General features: G+C 41.2%; 1 protein-coding gene across 7 annotated transcripts in view; it reads left to right on the forward strand.

The window, feature by feature from the left end:
- TOPAZ1 (testis and ovary specific TOPAZ 1) overlaps positions 1-25,984 on the forward strand; it is a 100,620-nt gene that overhangs the window by 3,130 nt on the left and 71,506 nt on the right. For all 7 annotated transcript variants that reach the window (XM_043540870.1, XM_043540871.1, XM_043540874.1 and 4 more), the window contains exons 2-5: positions 890-3,422; positions 8,851-8,918; positions 9,216-9,346; positions 12,246-12,313. In XM_043540870.1, coding sequence (XP_043396805.1) covers positions 890-3,422; positions 8,851-8,918; positions 9,216-9,346; positions 12,246-12,313 — 2,800 coding nt within the window. The remainder of the gene's footprint in view (positions 1-889; positions 3,423-8,850; positions 8,919-9,215; positions 9,347-12,245; positions 12,314-25,984) is intronic.

The following is a 25,984-nucleotide window of genomic DNA, read 5'->3' on the forward strand; positions in this document are numbered from 1 at the left end:
TTTATTGCAATAGGAAAAACTGTAATAATGAAATTATGACCTATTTTGAAAATTTAATATCTTACTAAACAAGCACCTTAGTTTAGTGGTTTTCAACCTTTTTTCGTTTGCGGACCCTTAACAAATTTCGAATGGAGGTGCGAATCCCTTTGGGAATCTTGCATTGTCTGTGGTGTCGTCCCCCCACCTCCTCTGGGATCCACGGACTTCAGGTTGAAAATCATTGCCTTAGTTTAATTATTTTGTTACATTATGTGAAGTATTTTTAACTTTCTCACAAAGTTTTACCAGTATGTTTTGAGATAGTTTTTAGATGTAATGAATACTTCCTGTTAAAAGAACAGTAATTTTCTTAGTATAATAAAGAATTTATCTTTCTGGTTCTTCTTGAACAGGGACTGTAGTTCTAAAAATTTATTTATTTATTTATTTTTGCTCTTTGCTCGGGTGATCTTGAACACATTGTAATTTTGAATATATTTATTTCAACACACAATATGTGAACAAAAGGTTTTACCTAAAATTTAAAAGTGGGAATAGTATCTAACATTTTCTTGCAAAAATATGTTAGTTTGATTTGCCAGTTGGGATATGTTTGAAGTTACTGTCAGTTCTTTCAGTTTTTTTTTCTTATAACAGCCTAGCGTTCTGTAAAGACTTTATATAACAGATATTTTAAGCCAGTTAATATGCTAGTTATTTTCTGTATGTAAAAATGTTAGTCAAAATGTAACACAACTACATTTCACCTCTATAGTTTTTATTTGGTAGATAATAGTCTTGAAGAACCATGTTTGCAGTATTTTTTCTAAAAAGGCAATAGTTCAGTTTTTTCTTAAAACACTTGTATTCGTGTGTAAGACTGACTGTGACTTTTTTTTAAAATCAGCAAAGAAAAAAATAACAGTTAAGGAAGACTCAGATGCACAGGATGGAAAGCAGCTAGAGACTAATCTAAATATATCAAAAGATTGTAACATAAAGAAACCACTAGTAGCGTGCTCTGAATATCTCCAGGTAGCAAAGTCAGATGGAACTCAGAGCAAGATACCAGTATGCCCCGGTTTAACAAGAGGATTTGCAGTACAGTGTAACAGGAGAAGAAATAGAATCACCAAGATCAGATGTTTACAGAATTTGGATGTAAAAGTAACTGAAAATAAAGTGACAAAGAGCAGACTGGTAGAGTCTGAGGATGAAAAGTGCAGAGAAGCCCCAAATTATCATAATAGCTTGCCATCCACAGTAGAAAAGAATCCAGTTGTAAAATTATATGACTGTCAACACCTTAATACATTTGTAAAGTCTTCAGTTGATGCAACCAACAGCAGTCACCAAATTGGTGGTGGATTCTTGCATGTAGCACAGGGTAAGAGAGAGAGTTTTTGTCCTGACAGTGTTATGGGACAGAGTGACATGAATAGCAAGCTTAATGTAATGCAAATTCCCACACAGAAAAGTATGTCATATGACAAAGAAGGAATATGCCAAAATAGAAAAAATAGTCAAAATGAAAACAGTAAGTGCTTGAGGGAAAGAAAGTGGAGTATTGATAGAAAGCCCAGGAAAAGGATGAAACTTTCTGAAAAATCATCAGTCCAGAATGTTCTCCCAGGTATGGACAACAAATACTGTGAATGTGAGTTACATACGGAAGATAAAACTGCCACAACAGACTCTTTAGCAGTTTTAGAGTTAAATAGCAATGAAACTACTTCCTCATCTTCGTTTGATCAAAAATCAAATCCCCATCTAGAACCAAATACTCAAGGAGCACAAAATGGTTGTAGTGCCTCAGTTAATAGAAAAATGCACTTGAAACCCTGTACAACAGAAGATAGCTCAAGTCTCTTCTCAAAACTATCTGAAATTGCAAAAGGAGAAAAGGGTGGTTTTGATTCAGAAAGCATAGAACAACAAGACCGCTTGAATACCTCAAATAGTCCAGAAGTGGTTACTTCGGTCAATGACTACATTTCTGATTACTACAATGATGCCAGCTGCCAAAAGAGAGAGAGGATAGTGTCAAATGAAAAATTGATAAGTAATGTTGAGAAATTACAACTATATAGCTGTCAAAGAATAGTACCAATGTCTGGTAAAAATGTTTGGCCTCGTGAATCATGTGCTAGGACTTCTGAATGGTTTCATAAAAATCACGTGTCTCTCCTGGAAGGAAAAACTTCAACTTCTGGTTCTCAGGAATGCTCAAATGAAAACAATACCGAAGCTGTAAGAGATATGGTTTTAACTGATAACTCCAGGCAATTAGATCGAAGTATGTTAGAGGCAGAAAGTGTCAAAGAATCTGCATGTAAAATAATAATGGATTCTAACAATGAATGTCTGACTTCTGTTAGAACACCAGAGTCATCATTATTGGATATTTGTGGGACTTTGAGGGTCACCTGTAATGAAAATCTAGAGTCATCAGTGGATAGTAGTCCCATAGTTTCTAAGTCTGAAGATGTCCATGAAGCTCAGGTGACCTTAAATTTGGCAGTAAAACAACATGATAAAAACAAAGGAGCTTTAACAAAGAAAAATGTGATGATGGCTCTCCAGGACGGCATACCCGAAGATGACAGTATAAGTAAAATAATTGTTAATCATAAGACATCAATGGTGAAAAAAGCAGTTACAATTCCAAACTTAATGAAAATGTTAAACACGGGAAATCTGTCAAATTTCAAAATTCCTTTACGCAAAAATAAAACTGAATCCAGGAAAGTGGACTATATTAGATCATTAGATAAAGAAACATACAGTCCACTGGAATGCCTTCACAATTCTGCTGCTGCTCCAGCAAGGCAGAACAGATCCAAGGAGAATTCCTCTATGGTAGTCTCTGAGCAGCAACCTGTCTCTGAAGAGGCTGATATCTCTGTAATCCCCTTAAAGGAAAATGCTGACCAAATGAGCAGTAAGGACTTTGGCAGTGGTGATTCTGAAAGTCTTTCAAATGAAATGAATATACTTTCTGAACATGTTTCTACATATCAGTGTGCTTTTCTTGAGGGAGAATTGGAGTCATCTGCTCTTGAAGATGTTACTGACTCTTCTGGTACTGCACATATAGATCAAAGTCACACACTAGATTATTCCAGTAAAACAGTTGACCATTCTGTTTCGTTAGAAATGCATGATGATGATAAAAAAAAATCAAGAATGGATCTTGCACAGAGTAAGATTAAAAACTTTCCAGATGTTCTTAAGGCTTATGAAGATGATATTCTTGTGATTGATGTAATTCAGGATGACCCTGACCTTTTTGGAACCACTGATGAAGGGGAGCTTGCATTCACAATGAACCATGTGACTGAAAAGCGCTGTAATATCAGTACTACCCCGGAGAAAAAGCAGGATGTCAAGCCAAAATGCCTTGTCCTTCCAGAAACTAAGGATTCAAGGGATTACTTTGGGTATGCATATCATTACTTTACCTTCATAAAAATACTTGTGTAATACTGAGTATGTTGAGACATCAGCTTAGTTTAGTCCAAGTATTCAGGTTTCTCCAAAAACGCTGTATATGTGTATGTTTAGCAGAGTGGGCAGCACAGTTATGCATTCAATGTGAACAGAAACGTTTTCATGAAATTGGGAAAAAAAAATCAGTAAAAATGGACTTTGGGAATTGAAACATTTCTTGGCAAAGTTCTGAATCCTAACACAGTGTATGGTTACTGCATGAGAACCAGAAAGTAAAACTGATTATAAACCAAAGTAACTGAATTGGTCAGGCTGAGTGAAATGAAAAAAAAATGCTGAAAAGTAAATTAATTATTTAAAATTCTTTTTAAGTAAGGTGTGGGAGTAATACTGGTAATGCTGTAATGATGTATATGTGAATTATCTCATCAGTGTCCCTTAATGATAGCTTTAAGTTGTAGTATGATATTTCAAAATATTTATAACTTTTTCTGTGGCTATAACTTCTGCTGTTTCTGCATTCTCATGAGTAAGTGATTTTGGCTATCCAAATAGTAACAATACATTTTTCTCACATGCTGAATAGTTTTTAAAACTATCCTTTGTCTACTAGGTTCTAGTCAGTATTTTTACCAGTCTTGCATTTTGGTGTTTGATCTACACATCGCGATCATAGTAGGGTTCAGTAAGGGGGCGAGAGCAGAATTAAATGTACTAGCAAACTTCTATAAATGGCAGCTCACCATGTGTGTGATTCAGTAGTTGATCAGCCCTGAAGTTTTAGAGAATATTTAATAAGTATCTCTAAACTCAAAATCTTTTTATAGCTGCTTGATATATTAGCTGTTGTACAAAATTGGTCTTATGAGAAAAGTATAAAACTTGCATCGAGGTTTATAGTACAGAATTTTCTCCAGACCTGAAGACAAGTGCCTTCCCCTTCAATTTTTATTTGCTTCCTCTGTGCATGCTCTTTGCTCCCTGTCGTCTTAACCTTTTTTAGGTTAATACTACAACTAATTGTAAATTTCTAAATTTTAAACTATTTTTTTAAAATATTGCCAATTTTAAAACAGTCAAGGAGGATTTCAAGGTATCTCCCTCTTCCTTTCCTGAAACTATGGTGAACAAAAGATGAAAGTAGGAAGTTTGCTTAGTGTAGTGCTGAAGTGTGTGATTTAAATATCCATTTTAAAGTGTAATTTTAACTGTGTATCTTGGAATCTAACTTTTGAGAAAGTAAAGTAGCAGCAGCAAAAAAAACCCCAACAAAAACAAATCCAAAGACCTTTAGGACAGTTTCTTAACTCATGCAGATAAATGTTGGTCTCAGGGTTTGACAGTTTAGTGCTCCAAGAAGGTGACGTAATTATTAATAGAAAATGAAGTTTTCTGTTCCCAGAAGAAGTGATAGATCATTGTCGGTGTTGCAACAGTATTTCTCTCATGTTGCCTTACCGCTGATCCTTAACCATGAGCTCGGGGAAATATGTTTAAAGATCAGTTCCCATACCCATTTATTCGTTGTCCTTTTTACTGTGGGCATCAAGGATACCAATTAATGGTGTGTTTCATGATATGAACATGCGTTGCTAAGAGCTGAATGGAGATCACATTGTTTCACGTAGATAATCGGGATGTCAGATAGTAATACTGAAATCTTGTCAGATTGAAATCCTGTGTAAAGCTTTGTATGCCCATTACCAAACTCCTGAGACATCCAGTCCACATGGGCTTTCATATGCTTATAACCAAGGGTGATAGCTTGTGGTGACTGCTGTAGTTTGAGATCCCAGTTATCACATGCTCATAACCAGGGGTCAGGTTGAGGAGGGGAAAGGTGGGGAGTGCTCTTCCAAGAGCTTTCCTTGTAAGGCACCAAAATGAGATACTGCCCACCATGCATTTTGCAGATGTTCAGAATATATTTTTGCATGCCCTCTAAGGGTCCACTGAGCTCTTTGAACTTGGCTCCCCCTTGGTGGGGTTTCAGTATGCCATGGGCTTTGCTGGGCTCTTTGATTCGAGAAAAAAATAATTGGTGGTATCTCCCAAATGCCACCCTCTTTTGGCATCAAAATGAGACTTGACTCACAGTATATTGTGTAGATCTGTCATTCGTCCTCTCCTTACATGAGGAATGAAATAATTGAAATGTCAACATTATTAACTATCGCTGGGGTATGAGTTAACACCTTAATGAAAGAACAAATATCAGACTTTTTGTTCCCAGACTCTAGAGACCGGATTTTTCTGCCTTGGTGATGTTTGGTTCACGTTTTTGATGTTTTCTTCACAGCTATAACAGCTAGAAAATTTGTTTTTTAAATAGAAGCTGTGATTCTGAAGAAGAAAGTAGTAGCTTCAGAGAAGTGCTGGTACAGTTAATTTGTACGCCCCCCCACCACCCCACCTGTTGCAGAACCCAGGCTCATTCCAAAATACTCATCTTTGGGCTGAAACTTTTTGTTCTTGGTCTCTACCCCAATATGACTTCTTGGTGTTTGAAGGAGAAAAAGTCAGTTAAATTTTCCTCATTGTTGAACCAAAAAAAAACAAACAAAAAAACCCCCTTAAACAGTCATCAGGGAAAGCTTGAAAAAACATTTGAGAACCGTTTAGTTTTACACCATATCATGGTGCATATATAGCTGAAAATACTTTTTAAAAGGTGGCCTTAAATGTTGATATGATACAAAGCTGGCTAACTGTATAATGATTTACATAGCAGGGCTGGTCAAAACATACAAATGCTTAAAAGCTAGAGGAGTTTGTTCCACCCCCCAGGCCATGAGGCCTAAAGTAAAATACTCAGGGCTGGGAGCTAAAAATTTCTGAGCTCTTTTCCCTGTTAGTTGCTGTGTAATACTTACTTTTATGTAACACTTCAATAAAATTTTCTTAGGTTTCACAGCATCTCTATACAGTAGGTAAATATAACTCCCATTGTATAAATGGTGAAATTGAGGCTCATAAATTAAGAACAAGATTATCCTAGGATTAGATGTGGGCACACTCTCTAATTCAGGCCTCCCCCGCTGATGGCCAGGGTTGGCAGTCTGATTGGTCCAGAAAAAGATGATACTTCACCCAGCTTGTCTCTTAAATGAAAATGTAGGATTCTGTATCTTGTCAGAACCTTCCCTTGATTTGCCATGGAAAGTTAGTTATATCTGCTTGCCATATTCTTGCATCATACATTCTATAATTTATGCTCTATAACTAGCTTTTTCCTCCTGACTCAAAATCGAGGAGCTTATAGACTGTTAGTGGCTATAATGGGCCAGTTGTTTCTTGTCTCTAGGCTTTTTTGAGGAGTCAAAGCATTGAAAGCATGCGAATGGTAGTTGCTGTATCCTGATGAATCTGTTCTCTATGTGCAATGGCAACTTTAAGGGTTTACCCTTTCACATTTTTCATCTCTGATAAGTTTTTGGACATAGCAGTGGAAACAGTTCTGCTTTATGAGTTCCAGCATAGCATTTTCTAGCTTCAGTCACAGTGATGAATTAAGTTGATACAATACAATATGCCCTGTGTCTTGTCTGTTTTGATCTCTTTAAGAATGACCCTGAGTCTGCTTTTTCAGTGTGTGGATGACAAGCAAAGCCATCTCTTTTTGATCATTGTCTCCAGTGTTCAGACCTGACTAGCAAAGCAGTCTCCATGGTGAAGATCACCCAAAAATAGCTCATTTGCCTCTAAGGCATCAACAAGAGCTCTTGTACTTAAATAGTAAAGTGTGAAAATCGTTCTAAATTCAGTCTTTATGATAGGGAAATCTCTTTTGCTACCTAGAATAGAAAGTTCACAGTTGTGGTTGATTCAATACACAATAATGTGAAGAGTTTCTTGTCTAAACTTGGCCTGCAGCGTGCCATTTGAACAGCCCATATTCACTATACCATCTAAATTCAAGCCAAGCATGTTTGACTGTAGCTATTCTAATTCCTAGACCTTCTAATACTATTTCTATGGGATACCATCAGCTGTTCTCTATTTCTAATGTGCTACATCAGCAAAGACTGTATATTTTCGGTCCTGCATGAATGTGACGTACATAGGCTCGTTACTCAGATGTAGGCCTATGAATGGATCATCAGCAAGTACAGTAATTAATCTCAATTTCTGAGACAACCTCAGTTGTTTCTATAAAGTCTTTCACACTGGATACTTATTTTAAGATACTTTGAGCCAAGATTTAGGGCTATTTTTGGCTTGACAGTTGCAAAGTATTTCAAATCTCTAAAAATAAAATCATGTTTGGTAGGTAAGCAGTGATAACCAGGTGGCAAACTTCTGGATCTCCCGACATTCATTTTACAGGGCAGTTAATAATTGTGAACAAAATAACACATTGTCTGATCCTTTGAATTTCATATGACTAGCAAAGATGTCACATACGTGTTGTGGGGAGAAACACGTATAAAAAGACTGCCTTTTATCAGAAAGCTCCATATAGTTTCTGCAAAGTAAAGATGTTGTTTGACATGAAACTCATGGATAATTAACTAACTTTCTATGAATTTTTGTCAGTCCACTGAGGTATTTGTATTTAAGCCAAGACTCTATATACATCAACTTCCGCATAATGCAAAACCTTGTACTCTGTTTTCTGAACTTCCCCAAGGTAGAATGTTTCCATTCCCACCTGCCCCCTCTGATCACCTTGCTAAGACTAGCAGCTCATTATTGCTGTGCCATGATGTTGCTCAGTATGCCCCCAGGTGTCCCCTGTTGCCTTGTGCAGTTTCTTGCCTGCTGAGTAAGTCTGGTTGCACTTTTCAGATAACATTTTACTTGTTCGTGGTTTCTGGGAAATAGTAATTTTTCAGACTGTAGCAATTTTTAAGCCACAATGTTTGTTGAAAGCAGTACTCTTCTTTTCCTAGCTTAAATTGTGTAGTGTTGCCGTACTGTTTCACTCCAGAAGTGGGTGAAGTCTGCGTAACATTTTCAATAAATACCTTGTGGGATTCATCTAGCAGGAAAGTGTTATAAATATTTTGAAATTGGTGAACTGGTTAACTAACACAGTATTTACAAATCTTCCTTATTTTCTGTAACTGCTGGATTTGTCTGACCTATGATGTGAAAGATTCCCCCAACAATATTTTAGGCAAAGGTGTGATGAGGAGAAAAGCCAAAATTGAAGAACTTTAATAATGTAAATATTAGTACTATACTTATGATAATACTAAAACAATTGTGAATGTGTTTAGAAGGGGGGATTTTCAAGGAAAGCAATATGTGAGTGTAGAAAAAACAACTCATAGTGGGACTGTTATGCTGTAAACATGTTCTGTCCATAGCTGAAAGCATTCATTGTTGGACTGGAAAGCTTTGATTTTGTGTAGTTAGGTTAGATTAGTCTGCCTCTTTACTAGAGATTTTAAATGTACTTTTTGTTTAAAACAGAGAGAGTCCTATTCAAGAATCTGGAACATTGAAATCTGTCACAGATTCATATGATGCACTGCTGATAGGTAAGAATGGAAATTTTTAAAATGCGTAGTTAGGGAGAACAGATATGTAGGTATTCAGTAGCAAAACCCATACCTTAATTATTTTCTAAAATAAATTAGAAAATTTGTCAGATCAATAGTATATCCCTTCTTCCTTTTCTATTACTGTAATATTTACTTTGAAGAAACTCTTTAAGCTTTCATATTGAAATAATTGTATACAAATTTCACATATAGAAAGCAATATGAGTTCTTAAATTTCATTGCTATAATAGCTTAGTATGGGAGACTTCGCAGTAATATGTTCCACCTTTTCAGCTAATGAGATTCAAAAACATGATTCCTCAAGTGGAAGCTGTCCCTTGGGAGGTGTAATTGAGGAGTCTTTCGAGGATGGGCAGCTGATTGAATCAGATGAACTCTTAAAGGATTCTCACATGGATGAGAAGGTACTAAAGAAAGTACATTGCATTATGTCACAAACTAATCTAGGCAGGAAAGATAGTAGTCCACATAGAAAATCCTAATTATTAATGGTATTTCATACTCATGTTAGACTTTAATTTTATGTAGTAAAGAGTACAGCTGCTTTTCTAAAGAGAGTTTTATTGATTACTTTAATATGTGCTGTAGACCAGGTCAGAGTCTTATTTGACAAACTATTTTTCTGTTTTGTTACTAACACTTCAATTTTAAAATTTTAACTTGAATAAGACATTACCATATCAATTACAGTAACATTACTCATGTCTTACCAATAATATAAATCATGTTATTCTAATAAAAATATGCACAAACACTGCATATATGTCCATTAAGACTGGTCTGTATATAACATACCTAACAAAAAACAAGAAAAGCAAGGAAGTGAAGTTATGGCATCAGATGTTCTCCACGTTGCAGCCTGCTTTGGACCTGCAGGGGAAAGAAAAAGAATTGCCCCACACCCCTCTTTTGCTGGACTTAAGAAGGGGAAGACAGTTGCTCTGTGGCTGATTGGTTGTGACAGAAGGGATGCCATATAAGCTGATGGGCTCCCTAGAACCTAACAGGGGAGTTTATAAGCCCTTACCCCTTCCCAAGGGGACCATTCTACACAAGGAAGAAAAATTCTTCCTTCCATCCCTTGAAATTAGAATAGGACTAGGTTTTTTGGATCTTGTGGCCTCATGCTAATTACCTTTTTGAGTTTGGGAAGGAATTTCTCCTCACTGCCAGATTGGCCAGGGTGATGTGGATTTTTTCACCTTCCTCTAAGCAGCCCAGGGTAGGTTAAGTTGTAAAATTAATTCTGTTGCGTCTTGGCAGGTGCTCAGCTCAGGTGGTGATCATCAGGGGATCTGGTTCCCTGATAAACTGAAATTGGAAGCAAATTCGCTTTAGTGTGTGAGTGCTGTGTGGTACTCATGGCCTGTGATACAGAGGAGGTCAGATCTGGTGGTCCCTTTTGGCCTTGAACTGTGACTCCATCTCCTAAAGAAAATGGGGAATTGGGGTCAGGGCTCCTGATGTCAGAGGCAGTGGGTAGACAAACCCTCTCTTCACCACACACTTAACCCTCATATGAGGGAGGGCGATGGAGCCCCTGCAGTGGGCTGGGACCAGATTAACAGGGTGTGAGGAATGATAATAGTACTTCGCTGTAAGGTATGGATTACAGAAGAAGGAAGGATGGCCTGTACTAGATGAGTAATTCCAAGATAGCTACTATATGTGTTACTTAATAAAGTTGCAGCCTAGTTAAGCCCCATTCCTGGTGTCTTGTCTTGTCTTCTTGTAATGTCCAAGACAGCAATATATGCCAGGGGTGGCCAAACTGTGGCTCATGAGCCGCATGCAGCTCTTTTATAGTTACAGTGCAGCTCATGGAACCCCCTGCATCTTCACCGTTCTCCACCTACCAGACTTGCATCAGGGTGGTGGGGTAGGGGCTTCTGCCTAGTGGGGAGAGGCGTCTCAGGGCTTCAACGCCATGGGGCACGCCTGCTGGGGATCAGGTCTTCAGCAGAAACAGGGTTGAAGCCCCAAACCCCAGCAGGTGCACCCCAGCTCTCGAACTAATGAAAATTGTCATACGCGGCTCAGAGACTCAGTAAGTTCAGCAACCCCTGGTATATACCTTCTACTCCTCACCCCAAGGTATAAACCTTGACACTTGAACAACCATCATATACCACATACAACACATCATAACCTCTACTCTTCCCCAGGGATGGAAAATCAGTCATTCATGTTTGGAGAATATTTGTTTTGAGTCCCCTTACCAATTTTTGTGTTTTCAGCAATATTTTCCTGTTTCTTCTTTTTCCTGGGGTTGTGGGAAAAATCCAACAAACCTCAGGTGAAAATAACTATGTGCATAGCCTGTTTCATGTTTTTCCCATAATCTGAAAAGGTGTTTTTCCTCTATTATTTCATTTATAATAATCTTACGTGTAGCAATATTAGTTTAAGAAAAAGTCAGAATGTAGTTTTTAAATTTGTTTCCCTTTAGATAACAGTAGTTGCCATTATCTGCATTAGATTTTATATAGTAAAATAGTCATGTTTGAGCGCCCATTAAAGTGAAGATGGTATGCAGAAACTTAGTGTTTGTAAAATACTGTATGTACAAAAAAGAACAAGATAAGTTCATGCATAGGCACCGACTTGCCCTCTTTCCTGTGGGTGCTTGACCCGGCCCCGCCCCCACTCCACCCCTTCCATGAGGCCCCGCCTCTTTCCACCCATTCCCCACCCCCATTCCAACTCCTTCCCCAAATCCCCGCCCCAGCCCCGCCTCTTCCCTGCTCCTCCCCTGAGCGCGCCATGTCCCTGCTCCTCCTCCCACTCCCAGAGCATGCTAATGCTGCCAAACAGCTGTTTGGTGGCAGCCGGGCAGGAAGCACTGGGAGGTAGGCGGAGGAGTGGGGACATGGTGCGCTCAGGGGAGGAGGAGGAGGTGGGGTGAGGGGAGGTTGGCTGCCGGTAGGTGCAGAGCACCCACTAATTTTTCCCCGTGGGCGCTCCAGCTACGGAGCACCCACGGAGTTGGCGCCTATGAGTTCATGGAGGATGGGGCCATCAGTTGCTATTAGCCAGGATGGGCAGAGATGGTTTCCCTAGCCTCTGAGCTGGGAATGGGTCACAGGATGGATCACTTGATGATTACCTGTTCTGTTCATTCCCTCTGGGGCACCTGGCATTGTCCACTATTGAAAGACAGAATACTGGGCTAGATGGACCTTTGGTCTGACCCAGTATGGCCTTTCTTATGTTCTTACACGGGGCACAGTTATGAAAGATTGTTTGATATACAGGATAGAGTTATCTGAATTTATGTTTATTTAAACTATAATCATTTCACAGTACAGATTTGCAGGCAAGTTGGCCGCTATAAAAGAAGAAAAAGTTAATATTCATGAAGCTGAAAAAAGGTATGTGCCGTGACATACCTTTGAGTAATGTATGCCATTTCTTCTTGAGTAATGTATGCTAATGATAAAGTGAAAGGCAACTTCTTTTTTTTTACCAAATCTCATCAGCCTGATTTTATTTACTCTTTTCTTTCACTTACATCATCACTATTTCTGTAGAAAATTAAACTGACATAACTTAATATGTTTACAGAGCCAGAAGTATCAGAGGTGTAATGTAGTTACTGTTTTTCCTGGTATATTGGACAGAATTTTGTTTGTCTGCAGTTGATTTATTTTGTCTGATGTATATCCGTGTCTTATCTATTCAAGCATCTCAGAATGACTGCAGTTGAAAATGTATTCCAGTATGGATGATCAGTCTTGAGGTGGTGAACTATAAAGCAGTAGTATTGACTATATTTGGATTTGCTGTTTTTGTAGAACTAATAATTTGACCAAATTAAATAATGCAGGAAATAATTGGCTATGATAAGATTTTGTCTAAAACTGCTCAAGTGCAAATATTGGCTAGTTTTTTACTAGAATATGGCAATGTGAAATTCTAGCAACTCTATAGAAAACATAATTTTACATTTATTATTATGTTGATTTATATCATAATAGCTTGTTTGGAATTGCAAGACATTATTTGGTGTCTAGACACTTCATAATAAAAGATTGGAAATGGAGGGGAAATCTAAATGGAAAAATTAAGAAATTTTGAAACTGAAGAGGGAGGAGACTTTTTTTTTTTTTCCAAATCAAGTTGTAGCCTAGTTCTTCCAAAAACAGGGAAAATGCTTAAGTTGCTGTAATTCACATAACTATGAAAGATCATAATCAGTTGCTAACTGTGAGCAGTGTGAGTGTTGCAAAAATAGAGGTACGAGTCTTTCATTCTGTAGTGTCACCAGTTCTAGAATACTGGACATTTGCTCTTCAGTATTTACAATATAGATATTGGGAGTGACAGAGGTGGTATTCTTATTAGTGTCACTCAATATTTTCAATAATAGAAATAGTTTTGTTTCCTAACCCTAGTGTTCAGATAAATTGTATATCTGTCACACTACAAATATTTATTTCCATTGAAAACGATTCCCCAGGCTCTGACAAAATGTATTGTCAATGCTTAAAAAATCCACTTATATTTGACCAGTAGGAAACTTTTCCAGGTTAATGTCATCAACTTCTGCAGAAACTAAGCTTTCATTTTTTTAATTAAGCTTTTAGTTCTTAAGCTTAATTAAGTTTAAGATTGCAAATGTAATCTTGCAAATGTGAACCCAGGGTTAAACCATGAAGTCATATCTGCCAGTTCATAGACAGCTCAAGTGTCTCTGTTGCTGCTCAAAGATTTTCTAAACTGTCGGAGTGAAAATAGAGTGTAAATGTTCACTGCTGCTGTTTAGAACTGTGCAGCAGTCAAAGAATTGGATCAATATCTGTCCATTCTAGCATGAGAATTCTTTGATCTATAGCAGAGGCAGGCTGCAGAAACTATGTAATGTATCCCTGAGATAGCAGGACACTTAAGCACGTACTTAAATTCAAGTATATCCAGTTGAAATGTGCATGTGCTTGTGTGCTTTGTGAACTGGGATTGACCCAAAAGCTGAGAGTGGGGGAAAACTTTTGAGAAATACATGTATCCAGTGCAGCATCCAGGAAACTGGAGGAAAGGTTGGGTAACTGAAGTTTGAGTCACTCACTCAGCAACCAGGAGGCTCTGGAAAGTGGGAAAGAGAGAGAGACAGATTATGGCTACACTACAGAGTTTACAGCGTCACATCTGCACTGTAGCATTGCTAGTGCAGACACTCTAAGCCAATGGGAAATAGCTCTCCTGTTGACTTAATTACAATAGCTCCTGTGAGCTGTGGTAGCTATTTCAGCAGGAGAAGCTCTCCTGCTGACATAGTACTGTTGACACTGGCACTTAGGTCTTTATAGTTGTCACCACTACACAGGTAAGTAGACTACACTGGGCACAAATGTATTTGCATCTGATTTTTGTTCCATGCAAGTAGTAAAATCCCATTGCTTTAGCTTTTCGTCTGATACAGCATTGGAATAAAGATGTACTCCTTTACTTGAAATGCACATTTTGCAGTGTAGAGGGAGAAGACCTCACAAACAGACCTCACTATCTTAAAATTCAGCTTGTGTTGTAGTCAGCTAAATTACTTTACACTGCTGAGCTGAAAGAAATTCGATTTAGTGACAATCTACTTACAGCATCAGAGCAAAAAAGGTTGACTATGAACCAGTTTAATTTACCATCTTGACAAATCAAAAATTGTGAACAAGTTTAGAAGAGTGGTAGCCTGGAAAGATTAGCTAATGGACAGGAATAATTAAGAAAAACAAACTTTTTCAACAAGAATGAACTAAAATAATGATGTACTGCTCTTAACAAGGTGCACACACAAAACTCCAACATACCAGCAGTGCATGTGTTTGCAAACTGCAATAGGGTCTGGGGAATAAATTTAGGTGTCATTTGAGTCCGGTCTGGTCAGGACATTTCAGAATTAGGATGAGAAAGGCACAGTGGTGTTCTATTGAATCCCAGGGTCCAAGGAGCTGGTGGAGATAGCAGCCATGATGGTGAAGCTTGCTCTTTCCCCTTCTCTCTTGTTTTTTAGTCAACCAGTGTTCATATCTGTTCCCTCAAAGTCTCTTTGAGGATCCCCAAAAGGAATGTGGGTTGAATAGCCCATCTTCTCATTATTTTGTCCGCTAATTAGGCCCAATTTCTGAGAAACCAATTTTGGTTCATGGATTTCCCACACTTCTCTTATTTACCAGGCTTCTTCTTAACCCAGTCCTAGAATTATATCAGTAGGCCTCTTTGTTTGGACTAAATTTAGTTTTTCTGACCCTTTTGCACCTTTTCCCATCAATACACGTTGTTCTAGGTTATTGTGACATTTAATAGACTTTTCACAGTTGAGCTCACACTTAAGGTAAATGCCGGAGGCAAATAAACCCAGCCTTTTTGAGGACTGGGAGATCACTAGCCAGGTGTAATATTTTCAGAGTAATCTGAGCTCAATTTCACTCTCTCTGAAGCATTATTATGTGGACAAACTCCCAAAGGGAGTTTCTCATTTTCACAGCGTGCAGCAGGGCAGATAATCCTTAGCTCCTAGTTTCCGTGCTCACCCTCAAAGAGTTTAGCAGGGCAGATCAGTGCAGAAAAGACCAGGACATAAATGTGTGTGGATTCCTTTAGGCGTCGGTACACACCACCCCACAAAGGGAATTCTTTCTCCTTCAGGGAGGAAGGCCCAGCATTTCAAGTCTGAGTTAGCAAATCAAATAGTAAAATATATTTGAAACAATCACCTGCTCCCCACCAAAAAAAAACCCAAACCAAAAACCAAAGGATAGACTCTTTCAGACAAGTGTTACTGGTTATTTTAAAACTATGCGTAGGAGCTCGGCAACTGCCTTAGGGGAGCTATAGTTATATATCCATTCTGATGCATCCTGAGAAGTTGTGATAGTGGGATAGGAATTTCCTGTCATGTCTACAACACTGGGAAGGTATCAGGTTGTCATCCTGAACTGCTAGTGTGGGTCATGATGCCATAACTATTGGGCTGTCATTCCCAGCTATTGCTGTAGGTCATCATACCCTAACGTCCAGGTTATTGTTCCCAGCTTCTGTAACAGGTTGCCATGTCTCACCTCTACCACCTCCATCCAGTAGATGGCTGTGGAGTATGAGGGACAGCGGCCCAGATGCTGAACAACCCACAAGCAGTAAGGGGCCTCTTGCCCACTGTTTCTGCATGCCAGCGTCTCCCACAGTTTTTGACATCTGGGCTGCTCTCTCTCCTCTCTCTCTCTCTCTGCAGTTCAAAGGAGGATCAGAGTTTTGGAGCCAAATGGTTTGGCCATGCCCCCTCAACTCCTGCTTGCTTCCAGTTTCTCTGCCTTCGTGGCAGTGCAGATGATGGCTTTTGCAGCTCCCACTTTCACATTTGTCTAGGAGGACTTTTTTTTGTCAAAATGCGGAGGAGTGGTGAACCGTGATCTCCCTCCCATCCCCTTCTCCCTCCTGGGCTAGTTTTTGAGCTGTGTTTTGAAACCCCGCAGAGCCTCAGCTGTGGTCCCTCCCTACTGGCTCCTCTGCAGTTTCCAGGTATGGCAGAGTGACTTAAAAAGCACTGAATGAAATCCAGACAGTGCTTCATATATGTGACTCCCCTTCCAGGCATGGCAGGCAACAATTTATGCCTAACTTGCACCCAGCCTTCCGGCTCTAACTCTGTTAGGTCTCAGGGCATGGAGTTGGACAGGCATGTGGGATTCTCTTCCGCAACTCTGACATGGGAAAAATGGACCAGGAGTCTGAGTAGAGCAGAGAGAGACTCCAAGGACAAGGAGGACCCCAGTCAACCAACTCAGAGGTAATTCTCAAGTGTCCCCTGGAGAACAGAGGGCAGATTTGTGAGTCACAAATCCCCCCTGCCCAAGTCCTAAAATGGGTCCTGAGCACCCTGGGGGGAAAAAAGCAGGGCTCATAAGCACACAGCCCCCCTTTGTAGTTTGGCTAGGAGGGCTCTGGAAGAGTTCCCCCCGACACCACCGTGGGAGGATGGGATCCCAGCAGCGAGAACTCAGGAAGAGAGCTCATGAGAGGACTTTAGGCCCTCAGCAAGGCTACCTGCAAAAGACATCACCAAAGCCACAACAGCTTGTACACTCTAAGCAAGCTAAGAAATCAAAGATAGCAAAAAATGCAAAGGAAAACATAAAAGATATAGGAGGTATGAGTCCTGACTCCTCTTTCTCCTCCTCCATAACAGAGGGTGGTGAATTGTCTGGAGGATGGGCTCTAACTCCAATCAGGACCAGAGAAAGCCTTAGCAAAGGCTTTTTTTCCCCTTGAGAAATTGGAGGCCATGTGCAACAAGGTTGTATCCACTGTTCCGATTCAACCTGAACAAAATTATCAAGAGTAAGCCTTTGAGCAAATTTCTTCCCCTGAAATCGTTCCCTGTGGCCATGATTCCCCTACATTCCGCTTTTGAGGAAGTAATCGGGGATGAATGGGATAAGCCAGATGAGGGCAATCACATTAACAAAAGAGATCTTAGGTTCTATAGGACAAAAATGTCAATTACTGAGATACCAAAGATTGACACTGTCCCTGGCTAAAGTTATGTTTGTCCCCTCCAAAGGGAGTTCTATCCTAAGAACCTCACAGAGGAAAAAAAAATGTAGGTCACTCTCAATACTTTGAGGCTTCCTCAGGGTGTCCCTAACAGCTAATTGCTTTGCAAAGCCATCTTTCTCCTGGCTGGAAAGATCTCATAGCCTTCACGTATAGAGATCAACCTGACTTTGGCTCTGTTTCCCTGGCAACAGTGTTGTTACTGACGTGATGAGATTCTCAGCCAAAGCCCTGTCCTCCAGCTCAGTAACCAGGTGCCACTGATGGGTTCGTCCCTGGACACTTGAAGCAGGTGCTGTGCTTTGCCAAATTCCCTGGAGCCTTGCTTTTCAAAGACAAGGTAGTAGCGGACAATGCCACATCATCTAAATGATCCCTTCCAATCCCACACGATGCCGCTAAGAGAGACTAGAGACCAGCCTTCTGACAAGGGCATTCCTTTTGGCCATCATCCTTGCAGAAATACCAGTGAAGAAACAGCAAGTTCTCCCGAGGAAAGCTCCAAGGGAATCCTGCTGCTCTCAAAACCTCTTTATGACAAGAAATGCAAAGGTCTCTGCCTAGAGCTGAAGCTTGGGGGCAGGATTTCCCATTAACTGGAGGAATGGGTGCGTTGACCATGAACCACAGAGCTAGTGAACCAGGAATACTCTCAAGTTACAGGCTCCCCATCTATTTTTCATCCAGTCTCTCTTCTCTAATGACCCCGTAAAGCGTGGTCTAATCCAGAATGTGATTTCTTATCTCCTGGATATGGAAGTAAGAGGGAGTTCTCTCAGAGGAAAGACTCTCAGGGTTCTACTCCATCTTCTTAATTTTTCAGAAACATACAGGGGGAATCAGAGCCATTCTAGGTCTCAAAAGGCTCAACAAGTTGATGAGAAAAATGAAGTTCCGGATGGAGACCCTAAGCTCTACACTGTCATCCCTGTCCAGGGAGGATATTCTGACTTCAGTGGATCTGATGGATGTATACCTCCATATCCCCATCACTGTGCCATCGCAAGTTCTTAAGGTTTGCCAATAGCAGGAAGCAATATCGTTTATTGGATGCTCCCGTTTGGCTTGTCCTTGCTTACCCCCCCCCCCCCAAGTCTTTATAAAGATTTTAGTGATAATCCTAGCCAGGCTCAGGTCACAGGAGATCCACCTGAACATCTTCCTGGATGTTCTATCCACAGCAACGGCACATAGAACTGCATACCTGTCCTTGAATCTCCGGCAGGTGCATGGCTTTATCATCAAAATCAGGAAAAGCTCACTGATTCCATCCACTCAAATAACACCTTTGGGAGTGGATATAGGCATCTTTATAGTCAAGGTATATCCATCTCTAGAGATGTTCTAGAAGATTCAAGACCTCCTTGCATTGTTTTGGCACTGCAAGAGGCCAACTATTGCACTGAGCCTTCAATTGCTATGCCTCGTGGTATTGTGTATGGGGAGCACTCTATGGGTGCAGTCACACATCACGCACCTTTGAGGCTTCATTTTAAAGGTATGGGATCACTCCCTGGAACATATAAAATATCAAGTGAGGGTTCTGACGCAGGAGATCAACTCTTTAAATCGTGGTCAACCTAGGGCAATGTCCACAAGGGCATACCCATGTGACTTCCTGAACCCCTGATACTCACAGCCGAGGCCCTCCTGGGGAGCTAGGGAGCACACCTGGGATCCCAAACAGTTCAAGACATCTGGAACCTGGAGGAAAAGACCTTGCAGCATAAACCTCATAAACTAAGAGTAGTCAAGATGCCACTATGAAGGTTCCAGTCCAGCCTAAAGAGAAACATTCCAATTCAGTCAGACAGCATGACCAACCAAGGGGGACAAGAAGCCCAGCGCTACATACGGAAGCAATGGAAATCATGGAGTAAGGAGAGCATTCTCTCCTCTCCCCCAGGGCAGCTCACATAAAGGGAGTCCTGAACCAGAAGGCGTACTGGCTCAACAGGAGCAAGGTGAACAACCCCAAGTGGTACCTGAATCAGGAAGTCTTTGAGTTAATCATCCAGTCATTCAGCGTGCCCTCAACTGACTAATTCACAAACCACATCAATGCAAAGAGACCAAAGTATTTCACCAGGGAAGTAGACCCAGATCCATGGGGAAGATGCCCTATCCCATAAATGGTCACAGGATCCTCTGTGCATTTCCACCCTTCCCATTGTTTGGGAACGTGGTCCAGAAACTAAAACTAGAACAGGCAACAGTAATATTGGTACCTCTACATTGGCCAAGGAGACCATGGTCTTTGGAGTTGATAGAGCTGAAATTGTGACCGCCTCTACAGCTCCCAAAGAGACAGGACATCCTCACAAGGTGCATCTGCTTCATCTAAATCCAAACTGGCTACATCTAACAGCCTGGCTGTTGAAAGGGAAGCAATTGTGTCATTGCATTGTCTTTTAGAAGAGTATTGACTTTGAAAGCATATTTTTGGACTCTATTTTATGACTGGTGCCAGGAATATGAAGTAAATCCTAGAAATCCAGGAATTATGGCTTTCTTAGACTTTCTTAAAGAAGGGTTTGACAGAGGTTTCTAATCCAGCATCATTGTGCATCAGATGTCTGTCTTAGTAGCACAATGTTTGCAGGATCTGTGGATTCTTTGGTAGAGAATCCCCAGGTACACACATTCCCTAGTGCAGTCTGGTTAGCCAAGCCAGCAGTTAGACCTCTTTTCCCCCCAAGTTGTACTGAGAGTCCAGAGAAACTATCCCTTTGAACCACTGATGTCAGTATGAGCATTTTATTTGTATATCAAAACTTGCTTTCTGATAGCCATCGTATCAGCCAGGCAAGTGTCAGAGTTGGCAGCACTCTTTATTCAGGAACTTTACTGTGTGTTTCATGAGGACAAGATGGTGCTCAGGACTCAGGAATTGTTTATTCCAAAGGTGAACTCTTTTTTTACATGTTTCCCAAGGAACCTTCATTCTGTCTACGGCCACAACATCCTACTGAGGAAACATGGCACACCTTAGATGTCAAAAGGGCTCTGAAAATTTACCTCAGACATACTGAAAGAGCTAATGCATCCACAGCAGAAATGTGTAAGGTGTTCAAATGCTACCATTTTTATTAAGCACTACAAGATAGACTTCCTATCCTCTGCAGAGTCATCCTTTGGCAGGAAGGTGCTGCAGGTGATGGCCTAGAAATGATTTTGCCCTTTGAACAAATATTATAGATGGGGAGGGGACAGCTTTTCCTTTTTCTGACTTTTCCTGTAGTCCTCTCTACATTGGTTTACTGCTTGCTATTTCGCAGACATCAAGAATTGTGAGAAACGGAAATGGAAAATTTCTTACCAGTAATTTCATTTAACACCATCTCCAGCGATTCTACCTACCCGTGAGTGCTCATGAGTCAAGGGCCAGATATTAAGTGGCATCATTACCACATGGCCATCTTCCTTGTTCTAATATACTTAGTTATGTTATCTATGAAATATTAATAATGATGTTATGCAGGTTTTACAGCTTGGGAATAACACATCTGGAAGCAGGAGCGCTGGAACCTGTATAGAAATGGGCAGGGGAGGGCACTGGTACCGGAACCATGACCCCCTGGTCCCCTGGCCAGGCGGAAGCCAAAGCCAAGCAGTGGTAAGAGCTGCCCAGAAAGTCTGGCCCACTGTGGGGAGCCTCAGACCCTCTACCTGCCCTGACTGGGAGGGCTGGGGTGCCTTAGAGCAGCATCTGGCCCGTGTCCCCACCCTCTAGGGCATGCCTCCCATGGAGGTGGAGGGTCTGAAACTCCCTACAGCGGTCTGGGCTCCCTAGATGGCTCTTACTACTACCTGGCTCTGTCTTCTGTTCTGGCCAGGGGGCGGGGCTTTGGGGGGAAGAGGAGGAGCAGGGGGCAGGGCCCAGTGGTGAGGTGGGACTAAGGCCCACCTCAGCCCCCCATCTGGAAAGAGGCTGGTGCTGCTAGCAGGGGCTGCACTTGCTGTGGGGGAACAGATCACCTTATTAGTTCCCCTGCCATGCCTGCGTGAGGGTACTACGGCCATGTTAAAAAGTGGACGGCCATGGCCCTCCCACTTTTAAAAGTGTGGTGGGGGGCATAGCTCCCCTGCCCACCCCTCCACCCCTGATTCCAGCATTCCTGTTTGGAAGCAAGCAGGAGCTATGGGGGCATGGACAGACCATGCAGCTCCAAAACGCTGATCTGCCTTCATGAGCTGAAGAGATGATAGTAGCCCAGATGTCAAGAACTGTGGGAAACGTTACTAGCAGAAAGGAAATTATCAGTAAGAAATTTTCCACTCTTTTTACCTCATCCTCCTCTGAGCCTCCATTTTGTAACATGGTACCACTACCAAAGATAAATGTGACCATTTTTTCTGGTGATCAGGGACTCGTTTCTAACGGAGAAGAATTTCACCTGAAAGAATGATCGCACTGTACTGGCCCTTTACAACCCCCTTCTTCACGTATGCAAATTCTCAGGGGCATCAGAACAACAAAAATAGACAAACACAGGCTGTAATCTGACATCCAGAGTGCCCCTGCATGCTTTCACAAGCAATACTAACGTGGGTCGACACTATTGCAAGTACAGCCTCTCTCAACGTAAAAATTAAAATCGCATGGCCTAATGCTGGCTACTCGCTGGTTGGGGATAAGGGGTATTCACATCTGTTTCATGCAGTTTCGTGGAGCTTTGATCCTTGGGGTCAGATGATCAAACAACTCAGTTCCCATCTATCTTACTGATACAATGGAAACTTGTAGCTGAAGCTATTCAGAATCATCAGAAGAGTCAACTTAGAATTCTGCCAGGTACTACATAGAGGAATACAGGTCATGTGGTGGGTTGAAGCATTCCAGGAAGTACAACAGGAAAAAATACCTTTTTGCATATGGTAGTTAGAACAAGTGCAGCACCAGTAGCTGTCTCAGAACTATCTACAAGTTTTCCAACCAGATTCCCGATTTGTGTGAGGTTCTTTCACATTGGGAGCAAAGGGCTGGCTGTAACTTTGATCAGTAAGGTCACTAGGCATTGTCAAAAGGATGGAACTTTTGGAGCTGTGCAAGAATTTCAGGAACAGCTTTGTTCCATTCCCTGTTTCAGCAATCTACAGAGAGGCAATAACATGAATGAAATTATTCTCCTCTGTTTCAGATTGGAGAATTATAACCTGCTCCTCGTCCTGTTTTTAGCCTCAGAGAATGAAGGGCAAGCAGAGCAGGGCTCTGCCTGAGACATATAAATAAGTTCCCAAAGGAGGCTTGTTTTCAAAGTATTCCCATTTTACAATCCCCAGATAATTATGTTTTGCAGATAGATTGCTGCCTTTTTGTTTTCCCAGTTTTCAGCTTCACCATTTGATCTTACCTGCACTCTCTGGTTCTCTGTTTGGGATCATGGTAGCAATAATACTGGCTTTAGGGAAGAAGGAAATTCAGTTACGTCTTCCTGGGCAGTTTTTCTGATCAGTGTGTTTGCTCCAGCTTTCTCTGTACAGAACAAAGTGGTACAATTTCTGGAGCATCCTGGATTTAGAACAAACGTTCATATGTGGTGCCAGGGAAGTCAGTCATAGGCCTGGGCTGAGGATGAATACAATCCAGTACATGATCTCCTTTCAGAAGATGAAGATGGCTGTAATAGAAAATAAGTGGGGCTACAGAAACAAATCCAATTCTTATTAGAGCCTATTGGAATTCTGATCTCATAAACAAGTATACTTCAATGATCCAGAGTCCATATACCTATCCATTAATTGCAGGTATCCCTCTGTGTATCTGCCTATCTTATCCATTGGCAGAGATCTAGCTCTAATGTATATTCTCTGTTCCCCCAACTGGGGAATACTGAGAGTCAGATTTTTTTTAAGGGACCTTCCCAGTTCAGTTCAGGGAATTGGGTACCAGAAAGAGAACACCACATCCAGCAGCTGGCATGCAATGATTCATTGAGATCTCAGAGCACTGTTCTTTCCATGGATAACAGACCTGTTCTTGTCACGATACTCAGTGTGTCTGATAGGGTTGTTACAACTGAGAACAACACAAATAACCCTACCCCAGACAGAAATTCTCCTGTTCTGGGTGAAACAAAATTTCTTATCTCCTATGTGCACTGCTCACCAAGGGAGAGAGGAACACCAAGACTTACATTGCAGAAGCCTGAGTAGCAGAGTGGAGCCGGTGTCCATAAGTATTCTCACTCATCATAAGTCAATATAGTGGGCTGGTAATCAACCTCTTTGCATTTGGAAAAAATAAAGTATTTTTGGGAGCCTCTGTCAGGACCCAGGATGTGAGGGGATGAATGACCTCTCTTAAAGCTGTGGAAGGACCCTGCTTTGTCTTCCCAGCTTTTCCACTGCCCCGGAGGACAGTACAAAATCTAGGAATTTTGATAGCAGAAGATATACTTTTTATGCCTTTCTTGTTGTAGGGGCTATGGCTCAGTGGCCTGATAGTATTGTATCTTCAGATGTCTCTTTCTTGCAGAGGAAGTCTGTTATTGAAAAACCAATCTTCCATCTGGGACTAGACAGGCTTGAAATGAATACTTGGATAAAGTACTTATTTCTCTCATGGATCCCAAAAAAGACAACAAATGCAACTTATTCTACTGGCCGGGCAGGGGCGAGCACCAAAACAGTCTGGGGCTCAGGCAGGGGCGAGCACCAAAGCAGTCTAGGGCACAGGCAGGGGTGGTAGACCAATGCAGGCCTCCTGGCCTAAGGTGGGGAAGCTTTCACCCCAGGGGTGGGGTGGTAGGGGGACACGGGCCCACTGACTCCATCACGTCCCAGCCCAAGGCCCTAACCGTGGCAGAGTGGTGACATGCTGACATAGGATCAGGCCAGCACTTAACCAGACGATCATTTAGTTCCCCTGGGCTACTTCCTAAATCCCCAGGGTTTAGTACCTCTAACGTGGAGATCCTCTGTCTCCTCGGGGAACTCTGATGAGTCCTCAGGTGGCAGCTCCTTAGAGTTTCTGTAGGCTGGCAACCCAGGGAGATCTGGCCACTCCTCAGCATGGTGGAGCTCCTTATAGGTAGCAGCAGGCGGGATGCGTCTGTCTCCCTTGGCAGCTCCAGCCCACCTGAGCTCCAAGGCCCATCTTTTGTACTTCCCCTTCCTGTCCCACCTCATAGCTTCTGGTGTGTTGGGTGTAGATTTCCTGGTTCTGCCCACCGGGGGAGGAGGGTGTGTTTTTTGGGCCCTCCCTCTCAACCTCTGAGGAGGCCATGGCTTCTCATTACAGCCACATAGCCATCAATTCATAAGTTCACCGAGTTCTTCATATTGGTCATCCAGTCTTAGCCAGTCCCATTTCCTCTCTTTTGGAAGAAGTCTCCATGCTGTGGTGCCTCAGGGAAGATGTAGTTTATATATAATCTACCTTGTTTTGGATGGCTGCATTTAAAAGATGATCCTGCTTCCCACCCTGGAGGTACACTGTTATGAAAATACCATTGTAATGGGTCTGTGAACCTTAGCACGAAGAAGAGGAAAATTTATCCGTCCTTACCTGAAGATTTCCCTTCTTAGAGTAATAAGGTCCATAGATGCGGACCACATGGGAGACCAGTGGATTCCTCAGAATAGAGTTGGAAATTGACATCCAAGAATTTGGATTTGTCATTGTTAGGTGTAATTTGCCATGCTTTTTAGTAGGAGAAATCATGCTTCTTCCTCAAAGTATATTAAGCACAATCTGTTTGAATCATCTTGGCTGTAGAAGTTACCTCACTGGATTGAACTTTGCGGGGATGGGACATTCCCATACTGCCAGTGACTGACAGGTCTGTTTCTGCCCCCAAACTGCAAATAGGCTGACGTGCCCATTGTGATGCATCTGTGTACCTTATTACTCAAAGAAAGGAAATTTTCAGGTAAGTAGGGAGAAATTTTCATATTTCTTTAACTATAACCAATGAAGGAAACAACAAACATTTTGCTGCACTTGCTGAAAATATTCATACTTAGAAAAAATATACTGTTTAACAGTATTGAGCATATATATTTGAAATCAGTTGTGAGGTAGAACACTTAATTGGGGCTCAGGAACATTTTCCCTTTGAAATATTATTAAAAATTCTTCCTTTTAGTGTAATTTGTCCATTAGAAAATTATAAGATTTGCTCTTCAGAAGCAACTTTATAAGCCCCACAGATTTCATCTCTGGCAGGGAAGATTTAGCAGTACTTAGAAAAGGATTTAACTCAAGCATACAGCTCAATTACCCAACTTTCTTTTCAGTTTTATGGCAGAATTTTAAACAAGCGGCTCATAGGTGCTCCCTCCACGAAGTTACTGCATTTAACTTTTGGTTACATAGTTGCTATCGCCTTCTCCCTGCTTTAATATAACTATGGACAAGTTGAGATGATCTTTCACTAAAGCAATATTGGGGGATTGCTCTTCAGCTACTTAAATTTACAGTGAATATTTAAGATTTGCTTTAATCGTTGAAGAAATTATCTAGTGCTTTATAGTTAATACATGATATGAAGAGTTAG

Source organism: Chelonia mydas, chromosome 2 (assembly GCF_015237465.2).
Source record: "Chelonia mydas isolate rCheMyd1 chromosome 2, rCheMyd1.pri.v2, whole genome shotgun sequence".
Classification (NCBI taxonomy): domain Eukaryota; kingdom Metazoa; phylum Chordata; order Testudines; family Cheloniidae; genus Chelonia; species Chelonia mydas.